The following is a 27,028-nucleotide window of genomic DNA, read 5'->3' on the forward strand; positions in this document are numbered from 1 at the left end:
AATATCAAACTAAATAATATCTATTAGTCCTCTTTTAAAATATTTAGAGGCTAAGGGCTTCAGAAAGGGGTCGGCGATGACATCGACCAGACCAAAAATTTCGACACGTGCTGATACCCATCACAATATGTCAATATATAGATAAAATTGATATATTACGTGAGTCGTGATGACATTAGGAAGACAAGCATAAATGCCACTGAGATTTCACCTAATTATAGCTAAAGATCGCATCACAGACGATGCTTTATGGCTCTATATGTTAAATAAGAAGCCAAACGTCAAAAGCATTTGCCAAAGCAGTCACTGGTAAAAAAAACCCCCCAACCCCACATCTATTGACTGCAAGAGTCCAGATGCTCCTCCTGCTGCATGTGGTTCAACATAAAAGTACCTTCCAGATTCTTGTGTACCTCAACCTTGTACTTCTCCTCCTTGGCTCCTCTCTTTAGTTTAAGAAGCATGTCAAACTTAGCAGCGTCTTCGATCACCTATCAATCAGAAGAAGATTTCATAAAAGACTACTCTTGAGCATTCAACCAATTTTGAAGGCAAGTAGAAATGGACATAACAACTCGAGTACAACTTCAATAATACTAGGGTGATATTAAGCAGAAAGGAAAACAAAGGCAAGAAGAAGCAATTGATAAGAAGAGCCAACCTCCGCCTTTGCATGAAGGATCTCGAGCAGCTCGTAGGGGAACAGGGAATTGGATTTCTGCTGGATGGTCTTCACAGCATGATCTGCTGCATCTTTTACCACAGGGTCATGTGCAGGCACAGCACGCCAACCAGGTTCGTGCCCATCTGGAAGATTACTAACTCGTTATAACCATCATCAGGGTAGTTGTTTGAAATTCACAACAATGTGAACCTAAGGAGATCTAAGAATGCTGCAATTCAGCCCACGACCAATTAAAGAAAGCACTATTGATAACAGGCTCATAGTAGTTTCTTTCCAAAAGGTCCAGAGGAGCTCCAATGTTTTCCCAATTTATTGCTATAATAATAATAATAATAATAATAGTAAAGCAGGCTACCAATTGGACATATGCGGATTCGTGGATAGTAAGTAGATTAATCAAGGGTGTCGGCAAGCAGCTCCGTATGCTTTATCTGTCTCACAAGTTATCTGCTTGATTAAGCTTGAAAAGATTTATCTTGTATGTACTGCATTGCTCTCCACTATACGAGGCCAGCTCTATAGGCATGACATTGTTGCTTAAAGATCATAGATATATTAGATCCCATAAGCACTGCTTGTGCATGGCCTGAATAGGTAAATATACATAGGTATTCATTAATTGATAGGATCCTTCATGTTGCAAACAATCAATTTGGATGGTTGACATAAGTGGGGCAAAGGTGCGTTAATAAACTTCTGGAACACAAAATTACAGCAAAACCCTAAAACATCTAACCCATAAAGAGCACATAATATTAAAAATTGAACGGGGATTCAGTGTAGGCCACAAACAACCTTGAGAAATGAATGGGTCAAAGATTGTTTAACGCCTAATGGTGGAAACACCCAGTGCAGATGACAACATTGCCAGTTAGGGAGGGAGCTTGAAACTGTTTTGCAATATGCAAACACAAAGTAACATGATAACTTGTGATATTTCCTGAGCAACTAGAGTATCAAAGAGGACGAAGATATGAATTCACAAGAATCTTCTATATTCAAGAATTCAATAGAAAGACAAACCTCAGATGATAAAGAATTTTGACAATGAAACCCACTAAGTTATGAACCTCTATGAAAGCCTAAGCAGACAGACTTAACTGTTGATATATAAACAGACCTATCTTACAAAAGGTTTGTTTTAGCTGATGATCAGCAATGCAAACAATAGGTAGCATTTTATCTTGATAATCCAAGAGGATAATAGAAAATTACAGATCCCCATATAATTTTGATCACTAGAGAAAATGTACCTATACCAACAAAATCAAATATTTAAATGACAATAACCTCGGTGGAGATGTGGTAATAGAAAATCAAGGTGTTGAACTTAAAGATAATAGTCCGGCTTCAATCTCCATTTAGTGAACAATGGGAAGAATACTATTGTCCATGGAATGCTGCACCAGCATGGGTCAATACGTATTGTGTTAATGAATTCAGCACCTATACGAGGGGCATATCTTGATACTACTTCATAGCTATTCATCGATGTGACACTATAATTAAGCATCTTACTTTAATAAAACCTAATATGGTCTCTTTCATCCCTTCTAGTACCACATTTTGGTGTGATCTTTATAAATTATATTTCAAATTTTGAAATCAAAGAAAAGGTTGACTTTCCCCAAATTATTTGCCCCTAAAAGGAGGGACCAAGAAAAATTAAGAAAACATGAGATCAGAATATAAATGCATATGTCACACTAATATATAAAATTGAAGGACTTTCATTTAGCCCTTAGAACCTATTTTAAGGGCCTAAAATTTTTTAGAGATTATTCTCTAAAATATAAAAACTATTCAGTGTCTATAGCAGACAGCTCGACATAACACATACTAGCAATTCGTGCCATGCCAAGTGCCAAGCTAAGTTCATGTCTCACTGGCACCGTCAATCCTTGTTATTATCAACCAAGTAACCTAAGAATAGTTTATATATGCTAAAATTCTCGAGTTTATGTATAATAATTATAAATAGAATTTTCTATGAGTATCTCTTGAATTAAATTATCTCTTACATAATTCAAAATTTCCATCGCATGTGAACATAAAACAAAGTACTTCAGGTGTCCAATCTAGATAAATCGATACATCCACCTTCTACATTCGATCAAACTACACATGCTATCATGGTGGAGCATGCACAAGTCTACAAGATTAACATTATCTTATAAGACTAATTGAGAAGATCAAAAAACAAAATGGTTCTCGTAGTAGCAATTGGGTTTCATCTTAAGTTTTCAGCATCTCAAGTTCCCCTTAAGAAAAGGAAAAGTTTCAACTTGAATGAGAAGAGAAAAATAGTAAAGTGACTCCTAGAGAACTTGCAAAATAATTTTATAGTTCCTACCGATGCATGTATAAATTTTTCTTTCCTCAAGGACCAATAATTATGGTTAGAAGAATCGGCTAATCCGAATCAAAATCAACCAAACCAGATCCCAATCTAGGCCCCATCCAAACTCTCTCTCTTTCTTCCACTCTTTTTTCTCACTCTCTCTCTCTCATTTTTTGTTTCTCTTTATCTCTCTTTACCATATATCATTCTTCTCTTCTTCTTCACTACACTAAAATTTTTCTTTCTTATGTTTAGTTTTCTTCCACTCACTTTTTCTCTAATCTCTTTTTTTTTTCAGTTTTCACTATACTAATTTTTCTTTCTATATTTTTTTCATCATTTGTTCTAAATTTTTAGAAAATTTTCTATATTTTTAAATTATATTTAGAATTTAAATAATTAAAAAATATCAAATATGATTCAGACCACTGATATTGTCAATCCGGCCGATATGTATCGTTTTTCAGAAGGTCAATCCCGATCCCGATTTTTCGTACCTTGCCAATAACAATGCCTAAAAAACCATTAAAACTGCAAATTGGGGCACCTTGGCAACACCATAAGTATTGCCCAAGTTATAAAGAAATATAGCATAAAAAATAAAAAAACCTGAGTAACAAATTTATAGGCCAGACCAACAGCATCATGCTATCTGAATATTTACAGAAATATGAAGGGGTTGACTAAGATATAATAAAAAGAGGAGTTAGAACAAAAATAAATCAATCATGCAGGGAACTAAACGAAACTTCTCCCAAAAAACATTCTAACTCAGTAGATCAGCTTCTTTCAGGAATTGAGACACAGTCATAAACGAGGACCACTAACAACCCCCCAAAAAATTCTAATTCAGTGGATCAACCGCTTTCAGGACTTGATATACACGGTCCTAACAGAGGACTAATTGACAAACATTTCTTAAGGGGAAAAGGAGAAACATGTAAGTAGTACCGCGAGTTTGCCACCACAATTTCTATATTTCTGTAGTTTCTAAAAACCCTTGGTCTCCTAAACGCTTTTGCATCATAGAAAAATAACTCCATTTTACTCCTAAAAGTTTCATAGCCCTCAGTTGTGAGATGAAGTATACTAAAGCGTGGCAATCGGATGCAACAAAGGCCCAAAATCGTAGATAGATAATTCAATTTCCTTAAAGTCTTCGACTACTCAAACTTTATGTACTTTTCTACGACCTAATTAAACTCCATCACCACCACCAACCATCACGAACGACAACAACAGTCAAATGCTCGCTCTACCCCCAACTAAAGTGTCCACGTCAAATAGAGAGCTATAATTTCTTTCATGCTCCCTCTACCTCCTCAGTTCCAAGAAAGATCCTTATAAAATTCCTTCCGAATAGCTGACCAAAGCAATGGGCATTCACACAAACAGTTGATGTGCATCCACTGTTGTTGAATCTCACCAGAAAGATAAAGGAAATCAATAGATTGCAACTTAGCGTTACCTCTCTTGGCGCCAAGATCCGAGGCAGTAAAAGAAGCGGAGTCCTCTCCCACATGCTTAAACTCCTGGAGCTCCTTAAAGTTGAGCCACGGTTTAACCCAAACCTTGGCCTCGTAGACCTTCTTCTTCCCCGCTTCCATCGCCTCCAAGGTCAGATGGTGGAGGGTTCCTGCGACCACCTGCTCCTTCGCCTTCACCACGCGCGCGAACTCGAGGAGAGCATTCTGATCGACCGACAGACAGACAAAATGAATCCCCAAAGTTAAAGATAAGAAATCGGATCGTTGGAGATCGGATCGGGGAGGGGAATCACCTCCTTCTTGTTGTGCTCCTCCACGGCGAAGCGGGCGAGGGCGTCGATCTCGAGGCTGTTCTCGCAACCCTCCGAATCTCGAGGCGCTCCCAAGGCGGCCATGGCTGTCGCAATTGACGAAGAATACAGGAGGAGGAGGATGAGAGAGAGAACGAGGAAGTACGAAGTGGTGATGATGGAATCCATCGATCGATCCCTTTTTATGGATGAAACTGAAACCACCTCTCTGTCTCTCACTCACTCACTCGGTTATTATTTTTGTGTCGCTCGAATGCACCTCCACGCCTGTGGTTGCCTAAAAGGAATACACGTGGAGGACACGTGGAAGATCTAACGGCTGCTGGGGTTGCTTAGTGTCTAAGCTGGGAGACGGTGAAGGCTCTGACTTCTGACTCGTTGCTTTGCTTCGCCACAGGAGATGCGACCCTTCAAGATGAAGAAAACAGTGGACACTTTTTTTTTATTATTAAAAATATAAAAGAGTTTCTTTTATTTATAACCCATAGGATTTTATTAAAAACTTTTTAATTATCGTAAAATAAAAAGGACATTTAATTTTTTTTTATATTAACATTAATGATTGTTAGGCAATTAGAGATAAATCTGTCTGTACTATAAGAAGAATAACTAGCACAAATAAAAATTGAGCGAGTTATTCGAATTTTTATCAAGCTATAGAGAAGTGAAATATATTTTAGCATAATATAAGTTTATTTCAAAATAAAAGTGATGTTATTATACCAACATTACGGTATATCTTTAGATCCAATTAAAGAATTCAATCGTAAAATTTTTAGAAAAGGAACCATCTAATTAGTGTATAGAATAATATACAAAGTAGCATAATTATAGACGAACTAACATGTGAAATATCTATGTATCCATGATCCTCTCAATGATCATTAATTTATTGTTAGATATTGAACAGAGGAATATTTTATGTTTTAGTTGTTAGCACGATCACAATATGAATTTAAATATAAAACACTACGCATCTACTATGTTAAATCACTATTTATTTTAAAATTTAAAGAAGAATAGAGGAATAACCATTTTCAAGAATAAGTATATTTTTTTATTCTGGTATAATAACTAAATAATATTTTAGCATCTTCTAGTATATTAATTCATTATTCTCTCTCATCTTATTCTGTATAATATTAAAAAATTAATTTAATAATAACTAAAAATTTATTATTTTGCTTATAGATTAGATAAGACTTAATTACTACTGCTTTATATCTAATCAAGAGTGTTTTTATCATTTGGTTTAAAATATTATTAGTTCTCAATGAAAATTCATATTATTTATTATTTTAATATTAACTTTATGTCACATCAAATTTAATTATTATTTTTTATATTTTACACTGACATTACCTCTCTTCTTGTGATATTAAATATTAGAATATTTTTAGAATTAATCTTATTTCACAAGTGAACGAGGCTACTAAAGGATGGTAATTTTTATTCATTCGTACCTATTAATTTAAGTGCAAAATTTGGATGCAAAATTGAGATGATACAAAAAAACCAAATATATCACAATTTATTTAATAATCAAATCCACCTACAATCATAACTTATTCTACCCAGGTAAGCATATCTAAACTGATAAAGAGAGATGGAGACATGAGGAGAAAAAAAGAGGAGGATAGAAATATCTTTATAATATAATTTATAGCAAAGAATGGAGAAGAGCTTGTAGAGAGCTTTCTAATTGAAATACTTTTGATAGCTTATTTTCTTTAACTTTCTAACCACTTTGTAGTGAAGAAATTATTTGATTGAATATAAGTGATCTAAAAATCCAATAATTTTGTGTTACCCAACATGCTATTTGAGTACATCCTCTCTCCAACGTGGAGGCAGATAAACTTAAAATTATAGAAAGTTTTTATTATTATTTAAGAGTCCGAAAGCTAAATATAAATTAGTTTAAAAGTTATTCCTTCTAAAATATAAAGTCACCGATGCCCTATTAAATTTTAGTTGATATTATAAATTGTCTAGTTTAGATTTTAAGTTGTGCGTCGTTAAATTATTGTATCAAATTAAATGACACTGAGATATTACTCTAAGCTCATCGCGATAACAAATCTACTCAAGTTGGCCATGCTTGAATTCAATATTAATATTAAAATAGGTTTCTTTAGTATAATAATATTAAATTAAAAACGTCCCAGAAGATAAATAGTATGTGTGACATTTCTGAGCACTCGATTAGACAAATATTTATCATAGTGAGCTGGAACACGAAACATCGGGAACTTACTAGATCCCCATTCAGTGAAATTGTCGACGTGGACCTGCCACCTCGGGTTATCCGAGATCAAATCCCCGTTCATGGCATAGAGACATCGGACTCGAACTCCTCCTCTTAACTCCAATTCGATACTCCCCCTCGCGCCCGTAGAGAAACATCGCGGCGTAGCTCATTTCTTTCACCCCAGCCTCCAAATCCACCCGTACGACTTCGATTCGCCCGATAAATTTCTCGGATTCCGATCGATTTCGGCTCCACTCAGGTTTGTCTTCGCGTCGCAGCTTCACTCCTCCTTTGATCTCGCGGTCTCTCGTTGCGTTCGGTTGTTTGTAGGGTCAATTTGAGATTTGTCTGTTGATTTCGTGATCTCCGCGTTGGTTTCATTCTGAATTCGGGCAGTTGATCTCGCTGTCTGATCTGCTGAGTTGTTTGCTTAGCTCTTTCGAGCTTCTAATCTTGGGAATTTCGATTTTTGGATAAAATTCGAGAACGGATTCCTAATATTTGTTTTGTTTAGGATTGAAGCAACATTAGATCAACAAGTAGGCGCTACCTCATTAGCCTTGTCTCGACTCCATAAGCACTTTGCCCTGTCTAAGTCGGAATCTTTCTTCATTAAGCAAGTTGAATGGGCGGAGGGGCTGTTAGATTTAATTTTATCACCGATGTATTGATTCCTTAAGCTTAAGGTCACCTTCAATTATTATTGTTTGTAAGGTCTATTTGCTTAATTAATCATGGGTGTCGTTTATTTTTGCTAAATTATGCAGTTACTGTCTTTTGATAGTAATCAACTTTTGTTGCAATAGTTTCTGTTATTACTTGCATTCTTGTTCTATAGTTGAGAAACTGAGGATCAAGTCTAGCAATCAAATCAGGTGAGCTCACAGGTAAAGCAAACAATTTTCTTGTATTCGAGTAGAATTTACAATTAATAGGAGGAAAATGAATGGTATTTACTTCCTTTTCTAACTGTAGTGGTGAATTTTTTCGTAGATTTCCCTCCATAAATGGCCTTAGCTTCATTCTCCTTCTTAGTGCTTTGTATCAATCTATATCAGCTAACTTGTTTGGGGTTGTCAGTTGTGCTAATTTTGTGTGTTATATCTGTAAAATTTTGTTCTAAACAAACTGAAATTATTAGTTTTAGGTTATGTATCCTTTTAGCTTTTCCTTTATGTTTGATACCTTATCCTGTTAATTGCCTTGTTAATTGAACTCCTGTCATGCCTGCACCTGGAGAGGGAATCTGCATCCTCTAACCGTGATCCATGACGTGAGCATAACCTCTGTCTAAACATTTTTCACATAAATCAGTTATTGCTCATTTGCTCCATAACAACTTCATAAATATATACAGATTTTAGTGAATAACTCTTTCATGCCTAAAAATGAAGTCCTTAACTCTTACATAACTCTAAAAACAATATCCAAAAAGAATTCTGTTATGATTCTATCTTTCTGGTCTCACTAACATATACAAATCTTTTGATATATGAAAATGTTGACACTAAAGTGCCTAATGAGCTCACAACTCGGTAGGAAAATTATATTTGTGGTGAAGTAGGGAATCAACACGAGTGAAATGACAATTTACATCAGTTACTGTAGGACTTTAACTAAATGATATCTTCCATAGGGCATACTGATTAAGAGATAATATTAGAACTTGATGCTACTTATACCCTATTGTTAGAGCTAGTAAAATAATAAACTTGTTTACTTGGCTCTATCGGCAAATATCACAGTGATATATCTATGGTAGTACCTCACATGCACTTGAGGTAATTCCTTTACTCATGCCAGTAGAAGTTCAAGGCTACAAGTCATTTATACAAGACAAGCATATATACTTATAGTGCAACTAATTATTACGTCCAAAATTTCTAAACATAAAGAAATTAATGTAACTCAGATTATTATTTATTATTTTCTACTTAACCATAAAGATGATACTAAATTTTTTGCATTACTGTACTACTCACTTGAGGTAACTCCTTTACTCAGGCCAATAGAAGTTCAAGGCTACAAGTCATTTATTACAGGGCAAGCATATATACTTATAGTGTAACTAATTAGTACGTCCAAAAATTCTAAACATAAAGAATAACTTAAATTATTATTTATTATTTTCTACTTAACCATAAAGATGATACTAAATTTTTTGCATAACTGTACTACTATTAAATTTCAAAAGCAACACTACATATACGTGATCACTACAAGTAGTACTTCCAAAATACGACTCATGCATCAATATAGACAAACTGGCCTTCCTAGATGATATAGACAAACTTGTCTTTGTAGGTGTTAAAATTATTAAAACCATGCTTAAGGTGTCATTTAACTACTTTTATAAATTCCTACATTTGCTTGTGAAACCACAAGCAACCTCCATACTTTTTCCTTCTTCCAGGGTGCTCAACTTGAGGGATCCTCGACAATAATCTTCCATTCGCTCCCTTTGCTTGTGAATCCTCAAGCAACCTCCATATTTTTTTCCTTCTCTCTCATGGTGCCCAACTTGAGTGATCCTCGACAATAATCTTTTTGTTCCCTAAAAGAAATGGGGAAGGATGCTATTAGTTTCCTTTTTTGTCCCCCTCCTTTTTTTCAAGAGAAGGGAGGGTTGCGTCTTAGTTCTAAAACAATTAGGAAAACAATCCAACAAATTACTTGGGATTCTGAATAGGCAAGGGTTTTGTCATGAACTACAGTGGGCATGGGTTATTTTAAAGATGTGGGATGTTACCCCTTGTAGCGTGTCATGTGCTGTGTATTTGGTACAATATCCGATATTTGCCTGGTTAATTGAACTTGTGTCCCATTAAGTTATTTCCGGATGACCTTATTCTGATATTTTCTGATTCCTTCATAAGTTTCTTATTTTACCTCAGTTCATAACAAATATGTGCAATTTCTATTAAGGGAGAAAGAAGTGAATTGGATGAACATGCACAATTGCACATTAATCTTCTGTAAGCTTTGTATTCTGCAGGCTGCTTTGTGCTTTCTTATTTTACTGGTCGATTTGCATTTCTTTTCTTTTTTTCTTTTTTCTGTTTTTTTCTGCATAAATATTTGTTTAACATGTGTGTGTTCTTAATTGATCTATATAGACTATGGATTTACATAAGTTGAATATACCATATCTACTAAGTAACTTGGATGGTTGTCATAGATTATAAGCATCTTTTCCCAAACTATTGCAGGTGTGTTCCTGTGATTGCCTACTGTAAAGATGTCTCCAGTAGTCAAATCCAAGTCTAAGGATCGTTCAGCTGCTAGGGAAGGTAAAGAACAACCTAGGGTTTCTTCAAAACCATCACCAGCATCAGCTAGCAGTGGAAATGGTGTACCTGCAAGTGCATATAATCCAATTTCTGGTACATTCCACACCCTTGAAGAAAGACCTGTCTCTTTGCTGGTGACCCAAAATAATGGCAGGTTTAGAACTATTGATGAATCAGAGGAGCATTCTGTGAGTTCACTTGGTACTACAGTGGAATTTGACTCTGCTTCCAACAATGGTAGCTGCTCTGGAGAGTCTGAAGATCAGAAGGAAAAGGCAAGTAGTGCACACAGAGTTGAGTCTATTCCTGGATGTGACACTGACAAGCGGGATAAGATTCGGCAAAAGAATGAGAGGAAGCACCAAAGGCAGAAGGAGAAGCGCACACAGGAGTTGCATGATCGTTGCAGTGGTTATCTCATGTCTAGGAAACTGGAGACACTTTCTCAGCAGCTTGTATCAATGGGTTTCTCCTCGGAGCAGGCAACTATGGCTCTTATGCAGAATGAGGGTCGGCTTGAGGAGTCCATTTCATGGCTGTTTGAAGTGGTTGAGGAAAGTAAACAGCTGGTTGAGGAAAATGTGCACTGTGGTACCAACTTAAAAATTGATATAACTGACGAGCTTGCAAAGATGGCTGACATGGAGGTAAAATATAAGTGCACAAAACAGGAGATTGAAAGGGCTGTAGTTGCTTGTGAGGGTGATTTGACGAAGGTGGAAGAGGTGTTGAAGGTACAAAAGCAAGAATCAGCGACTGCGCCAACAAAGTTGGAAGAATTAAGTGATCCAAGTTGTTTCAATCTGAGTAGTTTGAACAATAAGTCGGTCATGTCTGCTCCAAACCTATCTGCTGGAGCTCGATTGAAGGTTGCTTCCACGGAAACCCGTCAACTGCAAAGAGATGAACGAGAGTTCTACCATGCAACGACTCAGATAAATAGAGCTGTGCCTCAGGAACTGGCAAACATAAACTTGCATTCTTTAAGGAGGATGCCTCCTAAACCAGAAGGGGGAAGACAGCAAGTTGCTGCTCCATTAGAGAAGAGGTGGTTGAGCGCCAATTCTACATCATTGGTTTCATCCTCATCATCCCCATCCATTGCAGTGCCTCCAATGAAGTCAGATGCATGGTCTATGATGGAAAGAAATGGAGTTAAGACTAATGCATTGAGAGAACCCGTCATTGTAATGCAACGTCCGCAGTCGATAAATGCCAATCAGCGAGTCCCATCACCAAGCCTCAGTAGCTGTGTATCACCACCAGCTTCTGCCGGATGGTATTCGAATGGAATGTCTAGTCAGATAAAAGTGCCTAATGGGGTTTTGGGGCACAGCTTACCCAATCAAGGTTTATACAGTTCTACTAATCAGCAGTTTGCCCACCAAAACCATCTCCGAAATTTTATCTCAGACCCTATAGAGTTGGCTACATCCGGTTGGGGCGGCGCACTTCATGCAGGAACATCACCGTCTCCACTTGTTGTGCCGTCATCACTTGGACTCTTCACCAGGTTAGGATCAGCTTCATCACCTGTTGATTGGAGTACTGGTGGATTGACGCCATGCGACTACACTTCCATTGACTGGAGCCTAGACACGAAGCTGTTGATGCCATCAATAAAGAGTGATCTGTTATCAGACACATGGTCAACCATGTTTATGGGAAGGAAAGCCGTGAGGCATGCAATGAATGCAGGTGATATCAATATAGCAGGGTTGCGGAATAGCAACCTTGCTATAGATTCCTCATTCTCAGCTGGGTCTCATGAATGGACTTCTCCCTTCTCTGAGAAGGATCTCTTTAGGGCTTCTAGGAACTTTGTGACCCACCCTCCCCTGTAGGGGAGCTGGTCACGGTTGATTTCTTTGTTTTTCTTTCACATCCTGTTGAAAAGTTCATTATCTCTGGGTTTTATGGAAAATTGGCCTCCTTGCTGTTCATCAAGAGAATGATATAGTATGTGGAATGCATTGCTATATCCTTCTAACCTTTGCCGGACCTGCGGGGAGTAATTGAACATAGATTTAGGAAATCGTTATCATAAACTGATGGTAAATACTAGTCCTTTCGAATACATACTTGCAGGCGAGAGAGAGAAAGAGGTAGAGTCTTGAACAAACTAATCACACGATATTGGAAATGAAGGCGCTCCTAAGATCAAAATGAATCATCAACAAACGCAGCAAGAAGTTAGACATCTCATCACCCAAGTTAAAAGAGCTAAAACGCATTATACACCAAATGCAATTTCCAAAAGCTTATTCTCGACCATTAAACACAGATAAGCTTTCGCTGGTGAGTTAGTTTACAAATTACACACGCTACAAAACGAACACGGACAGTCTTAAGAAAATAAATAAATAAATAATTTCCTCAACCTGGCTGCCCAAGCCTATCTCTTCTTGGCTTTCAGGTCATATAGTACAACAAGACCTAACACCGAATTACATATATATATATATGCCACACTTCAACACCAAGGAGTCTCTCTCTCCCCCTCCTAAAACTTGCATGAAGTCCCCAACCTCTGCTTCAACCTCACACACTTCCTTGCCTCAAACGCTTCCGGCAAGAGCTGCTGAAACCTCTCCAAGAACTCCCTCCACTCTTCCTCACTCAACCCCTTAAACGACATCCTCCCGCTCCCTCCTCCTCCTCCCCCAACCTGGTAGCTCAACTCAGCTGCCGAAAAGCTCACGCTTTTACTCATCCCTCCAACCTTACCCTCCTCCTTCCCGCCACATCCCTCTTCGCCCAACCTACTCACTAAAACCTCGTCTTCTAAACCCTTTCTCCCCAGCAGCAATGGGATTATATCCAACGCATCATCGGCGTCGCGCTCCGACAACTCCTCCATCTCGAACTGGAATTCGTTACCATCCTCACCACCCTCGCTATCCCTGTCTGACGGCGGCGATGATCCTAGCAAGTGGTGCTCTGTTTTGGTAACGGCGTCCTCCGCCTTCTTGCAGAGCGTGTCCAGCACGCTCGGCCCTTCCTCGAGCGCCGAGAATTCTCGCGTCATCATGTCGGCGATGTCGGCCAAGCAAAGGCCCACCGTAGCAGCCGTCTTCAAGAATATGGTGCAGAGGATTAGTATCCTTACAGATGACTCTTTTAGCCATGGGAGCTCCGATCTTAGTAAGTCGGCGTCTTTGTATGGATCCAACGCCGATATATATGCTAACTCGGATTCGGAGAACGGCACGGAGGACTGCGGCCAGTGGAGCCACTCGAAGTACGGATCGTCGAGGAACTCCGGCAAGCAGAGCCCGTGATCGATCGGTACGAGCTCCGCCGCCGAATCGTGGCCGTACCCATCGACGGCGGGGTGCTTCTTGACGAGTATGTTGCCGGCGTGGCGGTCGATGTTGAGGAGCCGGACGTCGAGAATGCCGATCCGGTGCACCGACGACACCGAGAACCGCGACGGGCCGAGCTCGCCGGCGTCGAACTCGTGCGGCACGAAGCGCTGGATGGAGGCCATGCTCTTCATCTGCGGCGCGTCGGAGAACGCGCGAGGAGGTATCTTGATGAGGGCGGTCGGCGGGACGCCGGCGAAGCCGTCGTGGTCGAGGATGTACGCGGCGACTTCACGCAAGCCGGAGTGACGGGAGCCTTGTCGGGATAGCGTCCCGGACTCGTCATCGACGGGTTTGACCACGGCGAAGCTCTCGCCGTGGCGGTTGCGGAGGTAGAACGTGCTGCTGAGACTGGCAGCGGCCGGGACCGGCTGCGCTCCGGAGGCCAGGGCGATGGCTGCCTCGACGACGAGCGCGTGGATGCCGGTGGCCCGGCGGCCGCAGACGATCTCGACGCGGGCGATTTGGTCGGTCGGGCGGTCGTCGGGCTTGGAGGAGGAGGAGGAGAAGCATGGGGTAGAAAAGCTACGGTGGACAGGGGAGGAGGAAGAGGAGGAGGAGTCGAGGAAGGAGTGGTCGGGGTGAGTTAAAGAGCGGAGACGGCAATGGCGGGTCCAGAGAGGGGGTTTGAAGCTATGACTTTGATCGACGGCGACGGCCATCGGAGATGGGCTTAGGTGGCGGTGGTGGTGGTGGTGGGAGTTGGCAGGCATGCATGTGGTAGTATTACCTTGAAGTATTTTTTAACTTAGAGGGGTTTAAGTAGTTGCTATTTTTCATGGTCGTGGTCGTCATCATCATCTGCAAAGAAAGAAGGATATAAATATATAAAGGCTAGATTATAATTATAAAATTGATTTATAATTAGTTAAAACATAGAGATAATTTATACTAAGATTGCCCATCTTTTTCAACGTATAATTGACTTTTTAAACTATCAAAAATCTCATACCTTAATTTGTTAGTTTGGACTTAACGGTTGATCGTGAACTGTAGAAGCAAACGTCGGGAGGAACCGCTAGCGACGACGAGAAAGAAGGGAAGGCATGGGATTGGAATAAAAAGAAAACAAAAACAAATTGGATGGATCTAACAAAATGGAGCAGTGAGAACTGAGAAGAGATATGCTACGATGTTGCTCGTCTTCCTCCTCGAACCCCCCCCTCCCTCCCCTCTCTTTCCTTTGCCAAGATAGGGGCCCACCCCTCTTTTCCTTCCTCTCTTTCTCTCTTCCTCTATAACTCCTCCTTCCTTTTGGCCCTCTTCCCAATTTAACCACCCAAAAGAGAGGAGGAGGAGAGAGTGTGGGAGAATTCCTCAACTCCCCACCTATATATGGCAAGTCTGTATTATATATTTGGGCTGGGAGAATTCCTCAACTCGCCACCTATATATGGCAAGATAGGGTACTCGCCAACCCCTTGACTGATTTTACCTAGTAGTTGAACGAAGTTCCTACATTGGGGGGGCTGCAGAAGACCTGCTTTATGGCATGGGTGGTGATATACTTTCTCGAGTCAAATGGTTATCCGCAAAAATCATTTCAAATAATAAAAAATAATAAAAAAGGTTATCCGCAATTTGTCTCCGTCAACCGCACAGAACGGAGAGCCAGTTGCAGTCCGATATCTGCGCTGAAAAATGAACGCAGTTACTCTAAAAATTGAAACAAAAGTTTTGAGAGTATTTGACCGATCAATTATTCTTACCAAATTTATTTATTTACTATACTACAATAGTTTTTGTCTAATAACCAGCCACGTAATTTATTTGTCAAGTAAATCACTTTCATTATAAAGTTGCTCTCCATCAAATGAATTCTATTAATTTTAAACAATTTCATAAAATATAAAATACTTGGATCTGATAAAAACCCTACAGAAGTGTAAACATGTAAAATCCTTGGATCTGATAAAAGAGTAAACCAACATGCATCACTATTTCGCAGCAGCAATGGGTGGTATCATTAAAACACTCCACAGATATGATTACATCAAATCACCAAAAAGAAAAAAGTATACCATTCAAACAAACTATCACATTGAAGCATTACAAGATCCACCTAAGATGCATAACTTTTAAGTATCTCAAGTTCACCTTACCAAAACCAATTCTCTAGCCCTTCTATTGAAACATTAAAGTTTTCATGACCATCCAATGAAAACATGCCTCCAACCAGTGCAGCAGCTTTTCCGCGCAATCTGAACAAGTCCTTCACCTGGGACTGCATGACAGTAAAATAAAACAATGAGAATCTCTGATGCTAGACAGAGAATGTGACAAAGAAAAGATAGGAACCTGTAGGAACGAGAACGAGAAGGGCTCCGGCCATCTTCCTGCAGAGGGGGGCCACGGTGATCTCTGGAAGGACTTTGAGATCGACGGTTTGATCGATAATCCCTCTCATCCCGTGCTGGTGAGATAGATCTTGGAGGAGATAAGTACTCATCACGTGAGCTCCTGTCCCTGTCTCTGCATACAACAGAAGAAGAAACACAAAGTCATTCAAAATGTGAAGATTCTTTAAAGCAAGTATATACATATTTATTGCCAGATTCTGCAAATTGGGTAAACTTACAGCAATTAGCTCCTACACTGAATATATGTTGCACTTTCAAGGTAGCAAATAGTTAAAGAATCGTATCAACAAGTCAAATTTGTGCAAAGGCCTTGTTGTCTGGAGACTATCCAACTCAGAAAATAGATGATGAAAGTATACTTTTACCTGCACCATCCCATCTTTAACTCCAATAATTTTATGGTACTTCGATTGAAACATGCATGAATAATGCTCTAAATGGGGGTAGTTGATGATTCAACAGCATCTGCTCACTTCACAACTCTTTGCTCAAACTTTCTTAGGCAACATTATCTTTATCCGATTGTAGCATGAACTGGTCAAGAATATCCACTATCTTTAGCAATGGAGGCCTTTGAAAGGGCTCCAACTCTCTGGAGATCATGATACTTTCTCTTTTGTCTCTCTGGAGATCAAGATTCTCTTTTGACTTTTTAATCTCTAGATTCTTTCTTAACTGGATAGTATACAAAACCAAACCAATAAGATTCAGAACACTAGAATGAAACAGTTTTCCTACTTGTTAAGAAAAGAAAATCACTATGGAAAGCAATTAATTTAACAATCTATATAATCAGTTCTTGAAGTTGGACTAATAAAAGCTTCTTGAATAGTTTTAAGATAAGAAAAGCAACTGACCAATCATCTTTTCGGGTCAGTAAGAGAGCAACTAGCCATATCTTTTTGGGTCACTTTATATTTGGTCTTTACTATGATTCAATTTTCTTTAGGAACTCTTTTCACTTTAATGATCTGAATGAGCAACACCACCAAGTCATTCACGTCTCCTGGGCTCAGGATACTGTCCAGAATGATTAAGCAAATAACATATTACAAAAGAACTCCATTCATATTACCTTTCCATATTTCTACAAAAGATTTAAAGCATATTTAGATAATTTCCAGTATGCAGGAGCAACTAAAAACAAAAGCACTTTCGCATGTAATGTCAAAGAACAAAACCAGCAGATATATCAGTAACTCAGTTTCAAAAATATGGGTAAGTTGAGTTACAGTACCACAAACCAAAAGCAGCATTCTTAAAAAAATATGCAAATGGGAAAATATCTACAGGCCATTTGATTTTGTGTTTTTCAAGGTGTTACAACTATAGTGTTAAATGAGAAAACGACATAAGCAAAAAAAACCTCAGGTTTCCCTTTTTCCTTCTCATTATATAGGTTGAGAGACTGTATTTTGACATTCATTTAATTAAAGTGTTTGTCAAGATTTAAGTGTTTGTCAAGATGGTGCATTAGTGCATTAGAACCTAACTTGGCTCTTGGGAAGGATATGCTATGAGATCCATAAATTAAAAACTGATTTTTATATTGCACTATATATGTGTAAATGCAGTTTTTTCATATACATGATACCAAACAGCCCTTTAGTAAAAAAAACTTCCACTGATACCTTACTAATAAGGCTAATAATTTTAGTTTTACTAATAAAGCATATCTTAACTTGTAAGTTAGAGGTCGTAGTCAGCTTTAAATTTAATTCTAGAATGTTAACAATAAGAAAATTCATTTCATTCTGAAATGATCTGAAAATCTCACAAATACCAAGAGGCCCATTCTCTTTCTAAAATGATTGGCCCAACCATACCCAACAGATAGGGGTTCAGTCATCTGAACAGTCCTAAACTCTTCATTCCAGCTTATGCAGTTAATTATGATCCACAAACACCCAGCAGTACAAAATTAAATCTAGGGGTGTAAATGAGATGAACTTGAGCGAGCCGGCTTTAGCTGGCTCGAAATTAATTTCGAGCCAAGTTTGATGTTTAGGCTCAGCCTAGCTCAATTTGAGCTAAACTCGAGCCAAGCTAGACCAAGCCCGAGCTTGATTGGAGGAGGAGGAGGAGGAGGTGGTGGTAGGGACAGGAGCTCATGAAGGAGGAGACAGCGGCGGCTTGTCAATGGATGAAGAGGCCACCGGAGGAGGCGATGACGGCTTGCCAATGGAGGAGGCCAGATGAGGAAGCTGAGGAAGAGAATGAGGAGGCCGAATCAACGGAGGAGGCCACCAGAAGAGGCGGATGAGTCGGTCCTCCTAGTCGACGGAGGAGGTTGGGTTTGTTGGAAAAAACAATTTATTAGACCTAGGGTTAGGGTTAGATAGAAATAAGACCACTTAAGCTATTGAATCAAATATCTAATGATTATAAATAAATATATATAATATACTAATATATATAATATTAATAAATATTATATTTAAGCTGAGCCTGAACGGGTCGGCTTTGGCTCAACTCAACTCAAGCCAACTAAGTCGAGCCCGAGCTTTAGCTGAGTCGAGTCTGAGCCGCTCGTTCAGTTTGACACCCCCAATTAAATCCTCATAAGCATGCACACTTAGCACCGGTTGTACATCCATAAATAACAAATAAGGAAGTATCTTTTGATGATCCTTTATATGAAAGCAGTCAATGAAATTAAGAAAATAATGGTGAAGACAGCAACGTAAAGGATAACACAACAAGATGGTAGACAAGAGGATAATCAGCCTCGCCAAAGATAACACAAAAAAGTGACCCTATAGAGGCTCCTTAAACATATAAAATTTATCTGCAAGCCCAAAAGGTCATAAATCCTTCTACTTTCTTAAAAGAACATCAAAATCAATATACCTACTTCAGAACTTGCAACATACATAAGGATGTCAGTCCCAAACTCTGCTTGTCCAGCAAATATATGAAACACATTCATGTACACATAAAGGCACCACCCACATATCAATATAACATATAAAGACTGAAAATACACAAGCCCTAAAAGATTATCATGAAATTCACTGATTTACAGGAGAAATGAGGGCACTCAGTTGTCAAAGGCCCAAGGTGAAATCATCATGGTGATTTTCTAGCATAGAGATAGAAATCTTCTTAGCTGCTCAAAATGTAGTTCAATTCAGCTCACAAGGCCAAGATAATAACAAAGTCAGAAACTCTCTATCATAATCACTAGAAATGAAATGCTTTTGTAACTCAGCAACTAACTAGAGGAAATACAATTCCATCTTCAATTTCAAATAACACAATACTAGCTGAAAAAGGTACTAAACGATAATAGTAATAATAATAATAATAATAATAATAATAATAATAATAATAATAATAATAGTAAGGGAAAATTTTATTTTGCCCCCTCCTTTTTGTGTTATTTCTGTTTCGCCCCCTTCTTTTTTAACCTGACTAAACCGACCGTACCTTTTATTGTAGGTCTAGTAAGGGGTTGAAACAAAAATAACGTAAAAAGGAGGGAGCAGAGAGAAATAAAAAATTTCCCTAATAATAAAATTGGGACAACATATTTGGCTTGTAACTGTTAGCTGCAGGTAAATCTGATATTCAGAGGTAAGCAAATAACAAAAGGCAGAAAATAACATCAAACCTTAAGTCACGCCTCGGAGGAGAAGGTGAACGTGAATATGCTGCCAAAGGAGAAAGAATAGCAGAGAATAAGTTCAAAGAAACGAAATCTAATCCAAATTCTACCCCAGAAAACCAAACTAAGATGAATCAAAATACTAACAACGGTGACGTCGCCGAGGTGATCTTGGTGGGGATCGCCTTCTGTGGTCTCCTCCATTGTGTCTATCACTGCACAAGCAACAATAATTTAACCAACTAGCTACTTAAAAGGTCAGTTTCATCCACCAAATATATGGAGATTGGAACTGAAAATCAGCTAGAGAGTACCTTGTTCTTGCATTCAGACGCATTTCTTTGGGGGTTTTTCTATTTTCATCAGCAAATACAATTGAAATCTCACGCCCGCCTATAACTTGATGATTCATTTCCTGCTTGGCAACTGCTGCATCTTCAGCATTACGAAACTTCACAAAGCCAAAGCCTCGTGGCTCCCTATAAGAATAGCACCCAAGACCATGGATCATTAAGAAGTCTTTGTGATTCTGATAACTTATATAAACTCAAAGCATAATGGTGATGATCACTTTAAAATAGGTGCCTATAGCAATGTCCACCGTACATCCAGAACAATGCTAAAAAAACTCATACCAGCCTGCCAAACGATGGAGGCCAGATTACCGACCAATAACAAAACTACCAACTACCAAGAGAACAACTCTCAATAAAGTCTATAGGTCTTTTAACAGGTATAATTGTCTAACTTATCTTTACAGTTCAAATTTTAGAAGCAAACAGTAGTGTGTGTATGTGTGTTTACATATATAACAACCATGTCATTTCGTCTCAAGTGAGCATGTCTGCCATGTAGAGATGGCAAAACTTAACTTGATCTAATAATCCGACACGGCAACCCGGATTTTAGACAGGTTTAGGTTCAATCTAATCAAATTCGGCTCGTAAACAAGTCAACCTCTCTAAACTGATTATTAAACGGGTCATGTTCGTGTTTATTATCTCAATCTGTTTAACTCATTAATAACCCAACCCGTCAACATGTTTATGATACGATAACCCACTTATAACATAAAAAAAAAGTTTATTTATAACCCAAATAACTTATATAAATTTGAATAAATTGTCACCCAATAACTCAATTATGATCCGTGTAATCCATTTAATAAACAGGGTCATATCCATGTTTAGAAATTCTGACCCGTTTAATAAATGAGAGATGTTCGTATTTGCATTATAATGATCTAACCAAACCCGGGCAACCCGTCTCGATTGCCACCCCTACTGCCATGTAGATACATCGATTTACTATAGAGCAACCAAAAGCCCATCTAGAATGGTTGGTCAATTTTACATTGTATTCATCCGCAAACAAGATATGCTATAAGAACAAGGAAGCATTATATGATAGGAAAAGAGTGAGAGTAAAAAGAAAAGATGAAAACTATATAAAATCAAAAGAATTGACATGCAACAATGTTGATAACTGAAGGAACAAGTCTCACACAATTGACATCAAACAGAATAATTACCCCGTATAATAATTCTTCGGAAGATATACATCCTTCACAGGACCAAAGCGTTCAAATGGAATACGAAGATCGTCAGACCTGCATATGGAGAAAGCCACATCAAAATTAAAACGAAATCATAAGATAGCAAATAGAATGAGCAAAATGTTCTCCTAGCCTTAAATCAGGCATTCCAAAAGAGCATAACACAATGGACAAAATCAACAAGTAAAATGAAATAGCAACAGCGCATGAAGGGGGGGAGATAGTCTTACCAAGTAAATAGCAATAAAAGGTTTCTTTGAAAGAATAAAGTTTGCAACTATCATTTTGATTGCATGGGAGGAACAAAGACAAATGCTTGTACTCCATGTCAAAAATTCTTTTCTAGTGTTTTCGAAATGTGATCAGCTTTAACACAGTTAATAATAAAGGAGAACTTAAAGCGAAAGGTGTATTTTCCATGTTTCTGTTGCAAAAGTATAAAGGTTAGGAGATGCAATAACCAATGAGAATTCATCTGAATCCAGCAGTTATAGGTATATGCCAAAACTCATTTTGGATCAACATGTCAAATGATCTAATTCTTCTAGAAAACCAATAATTTATTGGTGAATTCATTTATTTTTCAAATTCATAAAGCCATTCTGTTTAACTCTTTCAAGTGGTACTAAGAAGAGAAGTAGTTAACTTGAAAAAAACAAAAAATAAAACTCGCATGAAGCAAAGGAAATTAGTGTTCTCTCTTTCAAAGTAAACAGTAGCAAGCATGAAAGGATAACAATACAAATGCTCTGAAAAGTGAAAAGAGTCAGAGGGCAGAAAATTAGAATATCAGGCAAAATATCTCCACTCTAGGGAGCAGAGCTGAGGTCATTATCTGGACAATAAGATAATAATTGTGGCAGATCTGTAGGTGATAATTCTCATCAAGCAAGTTTTGTGATAAATCTGAGGTGAAAATAAAAGGGTCATTGCATTAAAGTGCCAGTGATAAGCCAAAGTTGCCCCTTAAGCGTTCAATATGAAGAACAAGCCATGTTTGTCTTCAATTGGAAATACCATATCTGATGTATAATATAGAACTTACAAATTAACTTCTTTTGATTGTTCTTATGTATAAAATTTCATATAAATGCAAAGTATTATAACCGTTGCTTTATTATAATGTTTTTTTATGGGTGATTCGTAGAACAAAGGCTCTTATTCTGTAACAAACTCTGATCCTTTCTAATGATGAAGGGACTTCAAACTGAAGAAGTTTCTCTTCTTCTCAAACAAGTAAAATGAGTAGTTATTCACATACGAAACAGTAGACTGGTGAAAGGATGCCCCAAACTTCTTACTATAGTAGTCAACAGCATCAACAAAAGATAAGAAACAACAAATAAACCAAAAAAAAAAAAAAAAAACGAAACACTAGGAGAGGTAAGGAGATATAAAGTGAGAACGTATCAAAGACAGAAGATAAATCAAACCCTAGGAGGAGGAGGAGGAGGATGAGGAGGAGGAGGGGTCAAAGGATAATACCTCGCGTCGAGGGCGATGTTTCTGATGAGAAGGCCGGATGGCGGAGAAGAGCGGCGGTAACTACGGCCGCCCCCGCCGCGAGAACGCTCACGAGGGTCGTCGTAGCGCTTCCGACGAGGCGGGCTACGACTGACCCGGCGAGGGCTGTAACTCCGGCTCCGGTACCTCCCCATAAAACCCTAGGAGAGAGAGAGAAAGAGATGGAGAGAGAGAAACCCTAGACGGAGTAAGAGGGAAGACGAGAGATAAAGCGCTTTTACGAGTTAAGAAACTTAATAAAATAGAAGCGTGGGGTATTCGTGCCCGATTACAAACAAGGATGGTTATTGCCTATTGAGCGTGATACCGGGTCGGGTCGGGTCGGATTTCGGGTACAGACATGACCTGTTTGTTTTGAGTTCAGGGGTCAGGAGTCAGGAGTCAGGACCCATAAGTCATAACCTAGTTCAATAACTAGACACATTTTTAACTTTTTTTTTTCTTTTCTAATCAAATCCAGTCCCAATAAATAAATAAATAAATAATATATAAATTTAAATACTCTTTCAAATTAATTTTACTTTTATCATACATGATTAAAATTTATCAATTTAACTAACAAATTCTGATCCTTTCAAAAATGAAGGGACTTCAAACTGAAGTTTATTTTGTTTTTCAAACAAGTAAAATGATCCCATCCCTTTCTCCACTCTTTTTCAAAAAATAAATAATTTTTTCATTAAAAAGGGCTCCTCTTTTATGGTAACTACAAAAAATAATAATGGAAAAAAATATATATTCATACACACAAATGAAAAAAATAAAAAAAATTATCATTTAGTATGAGTTTAAAATGACTAACTTACAATTATATTTTATAGATTAAATTTTAGTATTATTTGCATAACACATACTCAATTTTTCTAAAATAATAAATAGTTTTTAGTTTTTATATCTCTGAAATTTATATCAATATCTATAGGACCACTGTGATATGGATTAATGGATACAAATCCAACACGAGGAACATATAAATATAGTCGATAAAACTTAAATATCAAACCGAATTTATATGAACCTTTTTATATAATTTCTGTCTCAAAAAATTCTCATAAATTCCCTCCTAATATTGTAGGAAGATGACATATGAATAACATTGAAATAATCATTTGATTACAACTTGATACATATATAAATTTTAAAAAATAGGGCAATGATTCTAAACACAATTCGGACACTTGTTAGAAATAAGTACTCTAATAAAAATATAGGTGAAATATCCTAATTAGCAGGATAATAGTTTAATATTAAAAAATAGTAGTTAGCAGTAGGAATTGAAGTGAAATTCATGCAAAAAGATGACAAATGTTAATCAAACAATATATATATATATATGATACATATGAATTAGACAAAATATCAATTCTCTTGTATAAAGTATAAAAAATTTATCAAAATTTAGCTAATATATTAAACCGATTTATATTAAACCCAAATCGGTGCACCACCGGACCGAACGGCTTCTTTTTAGTCAACTACACTATCGAGCTATTAAGCCAAGCTACTAAGCTTTCTCCATTAAGCAATATATAATTAGAGTTAATGCGGCAAGGCTCTATTAGAAAAATAGAGAATATTAATGGATAAATACAAATAATAATATTTATGAGCAAAATCCAATTTTCCATTCCATTATCCAAAAGCATAACACCACTATACATTACTAATTAGATAAATTAACAAATACATATAAATATATATATATATATATATAACAACATCTGATCAAAATCCAAGAACCAACCAACCCCAACACCCCCAAAATGTTCACTTCACTCCCCCGTTATGGCCTTATTCATATCCCACTCCCCCCACTACACAAAAAAGAATTACCACCATTAACAACAAATTAATAACCATTAAAAGAATATTACAATAACAAAGGCATATTATCGATTTTTCGTGTTTCTATCCGCCGTTTTACCATTTTGCCCCGCCTCCCGGGGTCAGGTTCATCCCCTCCACTCCGGGCACTGGTCGGCCGGCCGCGTCTTCTGCGTCCCGGCCTTGAGCGGGCACGGCGCCTCCACCGGCGGCACCATGCAGTTGTACTGCAAGCACAGCGACGAACCCATCGGCAGCGCCGCCGCCGGCCCAATCTCCACCCCGGTCAAGAAGTTGTGCTGCAAGTACAACACCTGCAGGCCGCTGGAGCCCATCAGCCCCTGGACCAACCTCGCCGGGACTTCGCCGGTGAACCTGTTGTTGTTAAGATAAAGCCGGCCCACCGCTGCCAGCAGCGGCGACACCGGGCCCCAGAGCCGGTTGTAGCTCAAATCCACTAACTCCACTCCCACCTCCCCTTCCGGCACCACGGGGCCGTAAAAGGCGTTCCTTTGGAGTTGCAAGGAGGTCAAGGGGAAGGAGAAGACGCAGTTGGGGATGGGGCCGTCGAGGCGATTCGAGCTGAGATCCAAGTAGGCGAGCCGGGAGAGCTTGGGGAGGACGGCATCGACGCGGCCGGTGAGGTTGTTGGAGGAGAGGGACAGGTATTGGAGGGTGAAGGGGAGGTTGGGGATTGAGCCGGAGAGGGAGTTGTGCTTGAGGTCCAGGCGGAGGAGGGGGGAGGAATCGGGGAAGGAGGGGATGGAGCTGGAGAGCTGGTTGTGGCAAAGGATTAGGTTGGAGAGGGAAGGGAGGGAAGGGAGAGATGGGGGAATGGCGCCGGAGAGCTGGTTGAAGCTAAGATCGAGCGTACGGAGATGGGGGAGAGAAGAGAGCGAGGTCGGAATCGAACCCCAGAGGAAGTTCTTGCTGAGAGCCAAGAAGCGGAGGTTGGAGCAGAGCCCGAGGGAGGCGGGGATGGGACCGACGACCCGGCCGGGGACGAGGGAGAGCTCGGCGAGGGCGGAAAGGCGTCCGACGGCCGGGTCGAGCCGACCGGTGAGTCCCGGCGATCCCGCACGTGGGTCGCCGAGGTTGAGCGCCATGACGCGGTCGCCGGAGCAGAAGACGCCGGGGAAACCGCATGGGTCGGCGGTGAAGTCCCAACTGGAGAAGAACGCCGAGCCAGGCATATCATCGAGCGACTTCCGGATGGCTTGCAATGCCAAGAAATCCACCGGGTCAAGAATCGACGACGCCAACGGCGAGCGAGACAAGAGCAGCAACAAAGCAACGAGAGGTACCCAAAGCTCCATTTCTCTTCTCCTTCTTCTGCACATCGTATCCAGAGCTCTGTGGGGTTTATAAAGAAGGGGGTATAGAGCTTTTTGGGCTTTCTCCGTGAAGACTAATTGCTCGCTTTCTCGTGAAGGCGAAGGGCGTGAACGCTTTAATGGCGGTGAGAGTGTAGAGAGAGAGAGAGAGAGAGGCTTGGAAGAGAAGCTTCGGCTTTCTCTTTACTTCTTCTTTCTCTGCAATCTTCGCTTCCTTTGTGTTTGGTTTAATCGCTCATGATTTTAGCTTGGGGAAGAAGGCGAAATGAATACCACCACTGGAGTGCAAACTACCGACTAGTAGGCATATCGCTTATTGGTAGTATTATTATTATTAACCAGTATTTTCCTAAAGCTTTATTTTATTTATTATTCTTTATATATTAATGGGAGGTAGGTTTGGAGTTGCAAACGGCTGTCCGAGCCTAAGGGCGAAAGGAGGCTCGGATTACAGCTCAGGCAGCGAGCCCCGCGTGAGCCAACCGACACGTCAGCGTGTTTTGCCACGCGACATGTATGCAATGCATTAGGTTTAGGAGGGTGGACTGGCACGTGGCCGTCAAAAGAGTTTTGTCGTGTCAATATCTAGGGAAACGGACTCTCTGGTTAAGCGGTAACCTTTTTCTTTTATTTATTTTAATGGTATTTGGTGACGGATTTCGTGGCAATATTATTATATTGGGCTTCGTTTTTGGCTTTTTCTTTAGGTTATTTTTATTTAACGAGGGTTAGTTGATTACGTGGCAATAATTTAGCTTCGTGACACGATATCTAATTGCGATTTGACCCAATGGAACGGAAGGGGTGGGGCCGGGGAAGTAACGGTCTCTTTTCCACTTTGTTCGGGTTTTCTTTTCTTTTCTTTTTTTTCTTTCTTCTTCTTCGTCCTCCTTTTTGCACGTGAAACAAAGCAGCTTAGAAGTACGGCTGGCAAATGGCCAATGGTTGCCAAATCCCGAGCACGGGATGAGCTAATGGGTTTGTGGAACTCGATTGCACCCATGGGAACGTAATCGTTTACTTTGGCTTTGTCGCCACTTTGGGGGAGGAGAGCTAAGTTTGGCTGGTTATTACTTAAAAATGATTATAATGAT

At 39.1% G+C, this 27,028-nt stretch overlaps 5 protein-coding genes across 8 annotated transcripts; 1 reads left to right on the forward strand and 4 right to left on the reverse strand.

Moving 5' to 3' along the window:
* Nucleotides 1–114: 114 nt before the first annotated feature.
* Nucleotides 115–5,209, reverse strand: LOC140785903 (cysteine proteinase inhibitor 12-like). The gene is made up of 4 exons (XM_073134004.1): nucleotides 4,807–5,209; nucleotides 4,495–4,717; nucleotides 662–807; nucleotides 115–491 (listed from the first exon to the last, which is right to left on the reverse strand). Exons 1-4 carry the CDS (start codon nucleotides 4,990–4,992, stop codon nucleotides 336–338), a joined length of 711 nt encoding a protein of 236 aa, XP_072990105.1. The 5' UTR covers nucleotides 4,993–5,209; the 3' UTR covers nucleotides 115–335.
* Nucleotides 5,210–7,153: 1,944 nt separating this feature from the next.
* LOC140783718 (uncharacterized) lies at nucleotides 7,154–12,312 on the forward strand. Its single transcript, XM_073130704.1, has 2 exons — nucleotides 7,154–7,334; nucleotides 10,285–12,312. Exon 2 carries the CDS (start codon nucleotides 10,314–10,316, stop codon nucleotides 12,207–12,209), a length of 1,896 nt encoding a protein of 631 aa, XP_072986805.1. The 5' UTR covers nucleotides 7,154–7,334; nucleotides 10,285–10,313; the 3' UTR covers nucleotides 12,210–12,312.
* Nucleotides 12,313–12,598: 286 nt separating this feature from the next.
* On the reverse strand, nucleotides 12,599–14,824 carry LOC140798622 (phosphatidylinositol 4-kinase gamma 8-like). The gene is made up of 2 exons (XM_073152555.1): nucleotides 14,683–14,824; nucleotides 12,599–14,531 (listed from the first exon to the last, which is right to left on the reverse strand). The coding sequence occupies exon 2, from the start codon at nucleotides 14,441–14,443 to the stop codon at nucleotides 12,869–12,871; it is 1,575 nt and encodes a 524-aa protein (XP_073008656.1). The 5' UTR covers nucleotides 14,444–14,531; nucleotides 14,683–14,824; the 3' UTR covers nucleotides 12,599–12,868.
* Nucleotides 14,825–15,670: 846 nt separating this feature from the next.
* LOC140792398 (serine/arginine-rich SC35-like splicing factor SCL28) lies at nucleotides 15,671–23,030 on the reverse strand. Of its 4 annotated transcripts, XR_012109751.1 has the most exons (9): nucleotides 22,738–23,030; nucleotides 21,229–21,306; nucleotides 20,012–20,176; nucleotides 19,845–19,912; nucleotides 19,704–19,743; nucleotides 16,948–17,110; nucleotides 16,309–16,765; nucleotides 16,029–16,202; nucleotides 15,671–15,954 (listed from the first exon to the last, which is right to left on the reverse strand). XR_012109751.1 is itself a non-coding variant. In XM_073143384.1 (7 exons), the coding sequence occupies exons 1-7, from the start codon at nucleotides 22,908–22,910 to the stop codon at nucleotides 15,945–15,947; spliced, it is 708 nt and encodes a 235-aa protein (XP_072999485.1). In that variant the 5' UTR covers nucleotides 22,911–23,029; the 3' UTR covers nucleotides 15,671–15,944. The 4 variants fall into 4 exon arrangements, 2 of the variants coding, with proteins under 2 accessions (XP_072999485.1, XP_072999498.1); XR_012109753.1 differs by lacking the exon at nucleotides 16,948–17,110; XM_073143384.1 differs by lacking the exons at nucleotides 16,309–16,765; nucleotides 16,948–17,110 and having other exon boundaries at nucleotides 22,738–23,029.
* Nucleotides 23,031–24,378: 1,348 nt separating this feature from the next.
* On the reverse strand, nucleotides 24,379–26,263 carry LOC140781358 (uncharacterized). Its single transcript, XM_073127302.1, has one exon. It carries the CDS (start codon nucleotides 25,938–25,940, stop codon nucleotides 24,729–24,731), a length of 1,212 nt encoding a protein of 403 aa, XP_072983403.1. The 5' UTR covers nucleotides 25,941–26,263; the 3' UTR covers nucleotides 24,379–24,728.
* Nucleotides 26,264–27,028: the final 765 nt, after the last annotated feature.

This window comes from Typha latifolia, chromosome 1 (assembly GCF_019914945.1).
Source record: "Typha latifolia isolate L0001 chromosome 1, TyphaL0001v2, whole genome shotgun sequence".
In the NCBI taxonomy this organism is placed as follows: domain Eukaryota; kingdom Viridiplantae; phylum Streptophyta; class Magnoliopsida; order Poales; family Typhaceae; genus Typha; species Typha latifolia.

Coding starts and splice junctions, on each gene's coding strand:
- LOC140785903 (XM_073134004.1), bottom strand. CDS start 4,992: ATGGATTCCATCATCACCACTTCGTACTTCCTCGTTCTCTCTCTCATC. Junction 808..4,494: donor GGATCTTGGCGCCAAGAGAG/GTAACGCTAAGT, acceptor GTAATCTTCCAG/ATGGGCACGAACCTGGTTGG. Junction 492..661: donor TCCTTCATGCAAAGGCGGAG/GTTGGCTCTTCT, acceptor TCTGATTGATAG/GTGATCGAAGACGCTGCTAA.
- LOC140783718 (XM_073130704.1), top strand. CDS start 10,314: ATGTCTCCAGTAGTCAAATCCAAGTCTAAGGATCGTTCAGCTGCTAGG.
- LOC140798622 (XM_073152555.1), bottom strand. CDS start 14,443: ATGCCTGCCAACTCCCACCACCACCACCACCGCCACCTAAGCCCATCT.
- LOC140792398 (XM_073143384.1), bottom strand. CDS start 22,910: ATGGGGAGGTACCGGAGCCGGAGTTACAGCCCTCGCCGGGTCAGTCGT. Junction 19,913..20,011: donor CGTCTGAATGCAAGAACAAG/GTACTCTCTAGC, acceptor TTGCTTGTGCAG/TGATAGACACAATGGAGGAG. Junction 19,744..19,844: donor ACCTCGGCGACGTCACCGTT/GTTAGTATTTTG, acceptor CTCCTTTGGCAG/CATATTCACGTTCACCTTCT.
- LOC140781358 (XM_073127302.1), bottom strand. CDS start 25,940: ATGTGCAGAAGAAGGAGAAGAGAAATGGAGCTTTGGGTACCTCTCGTT.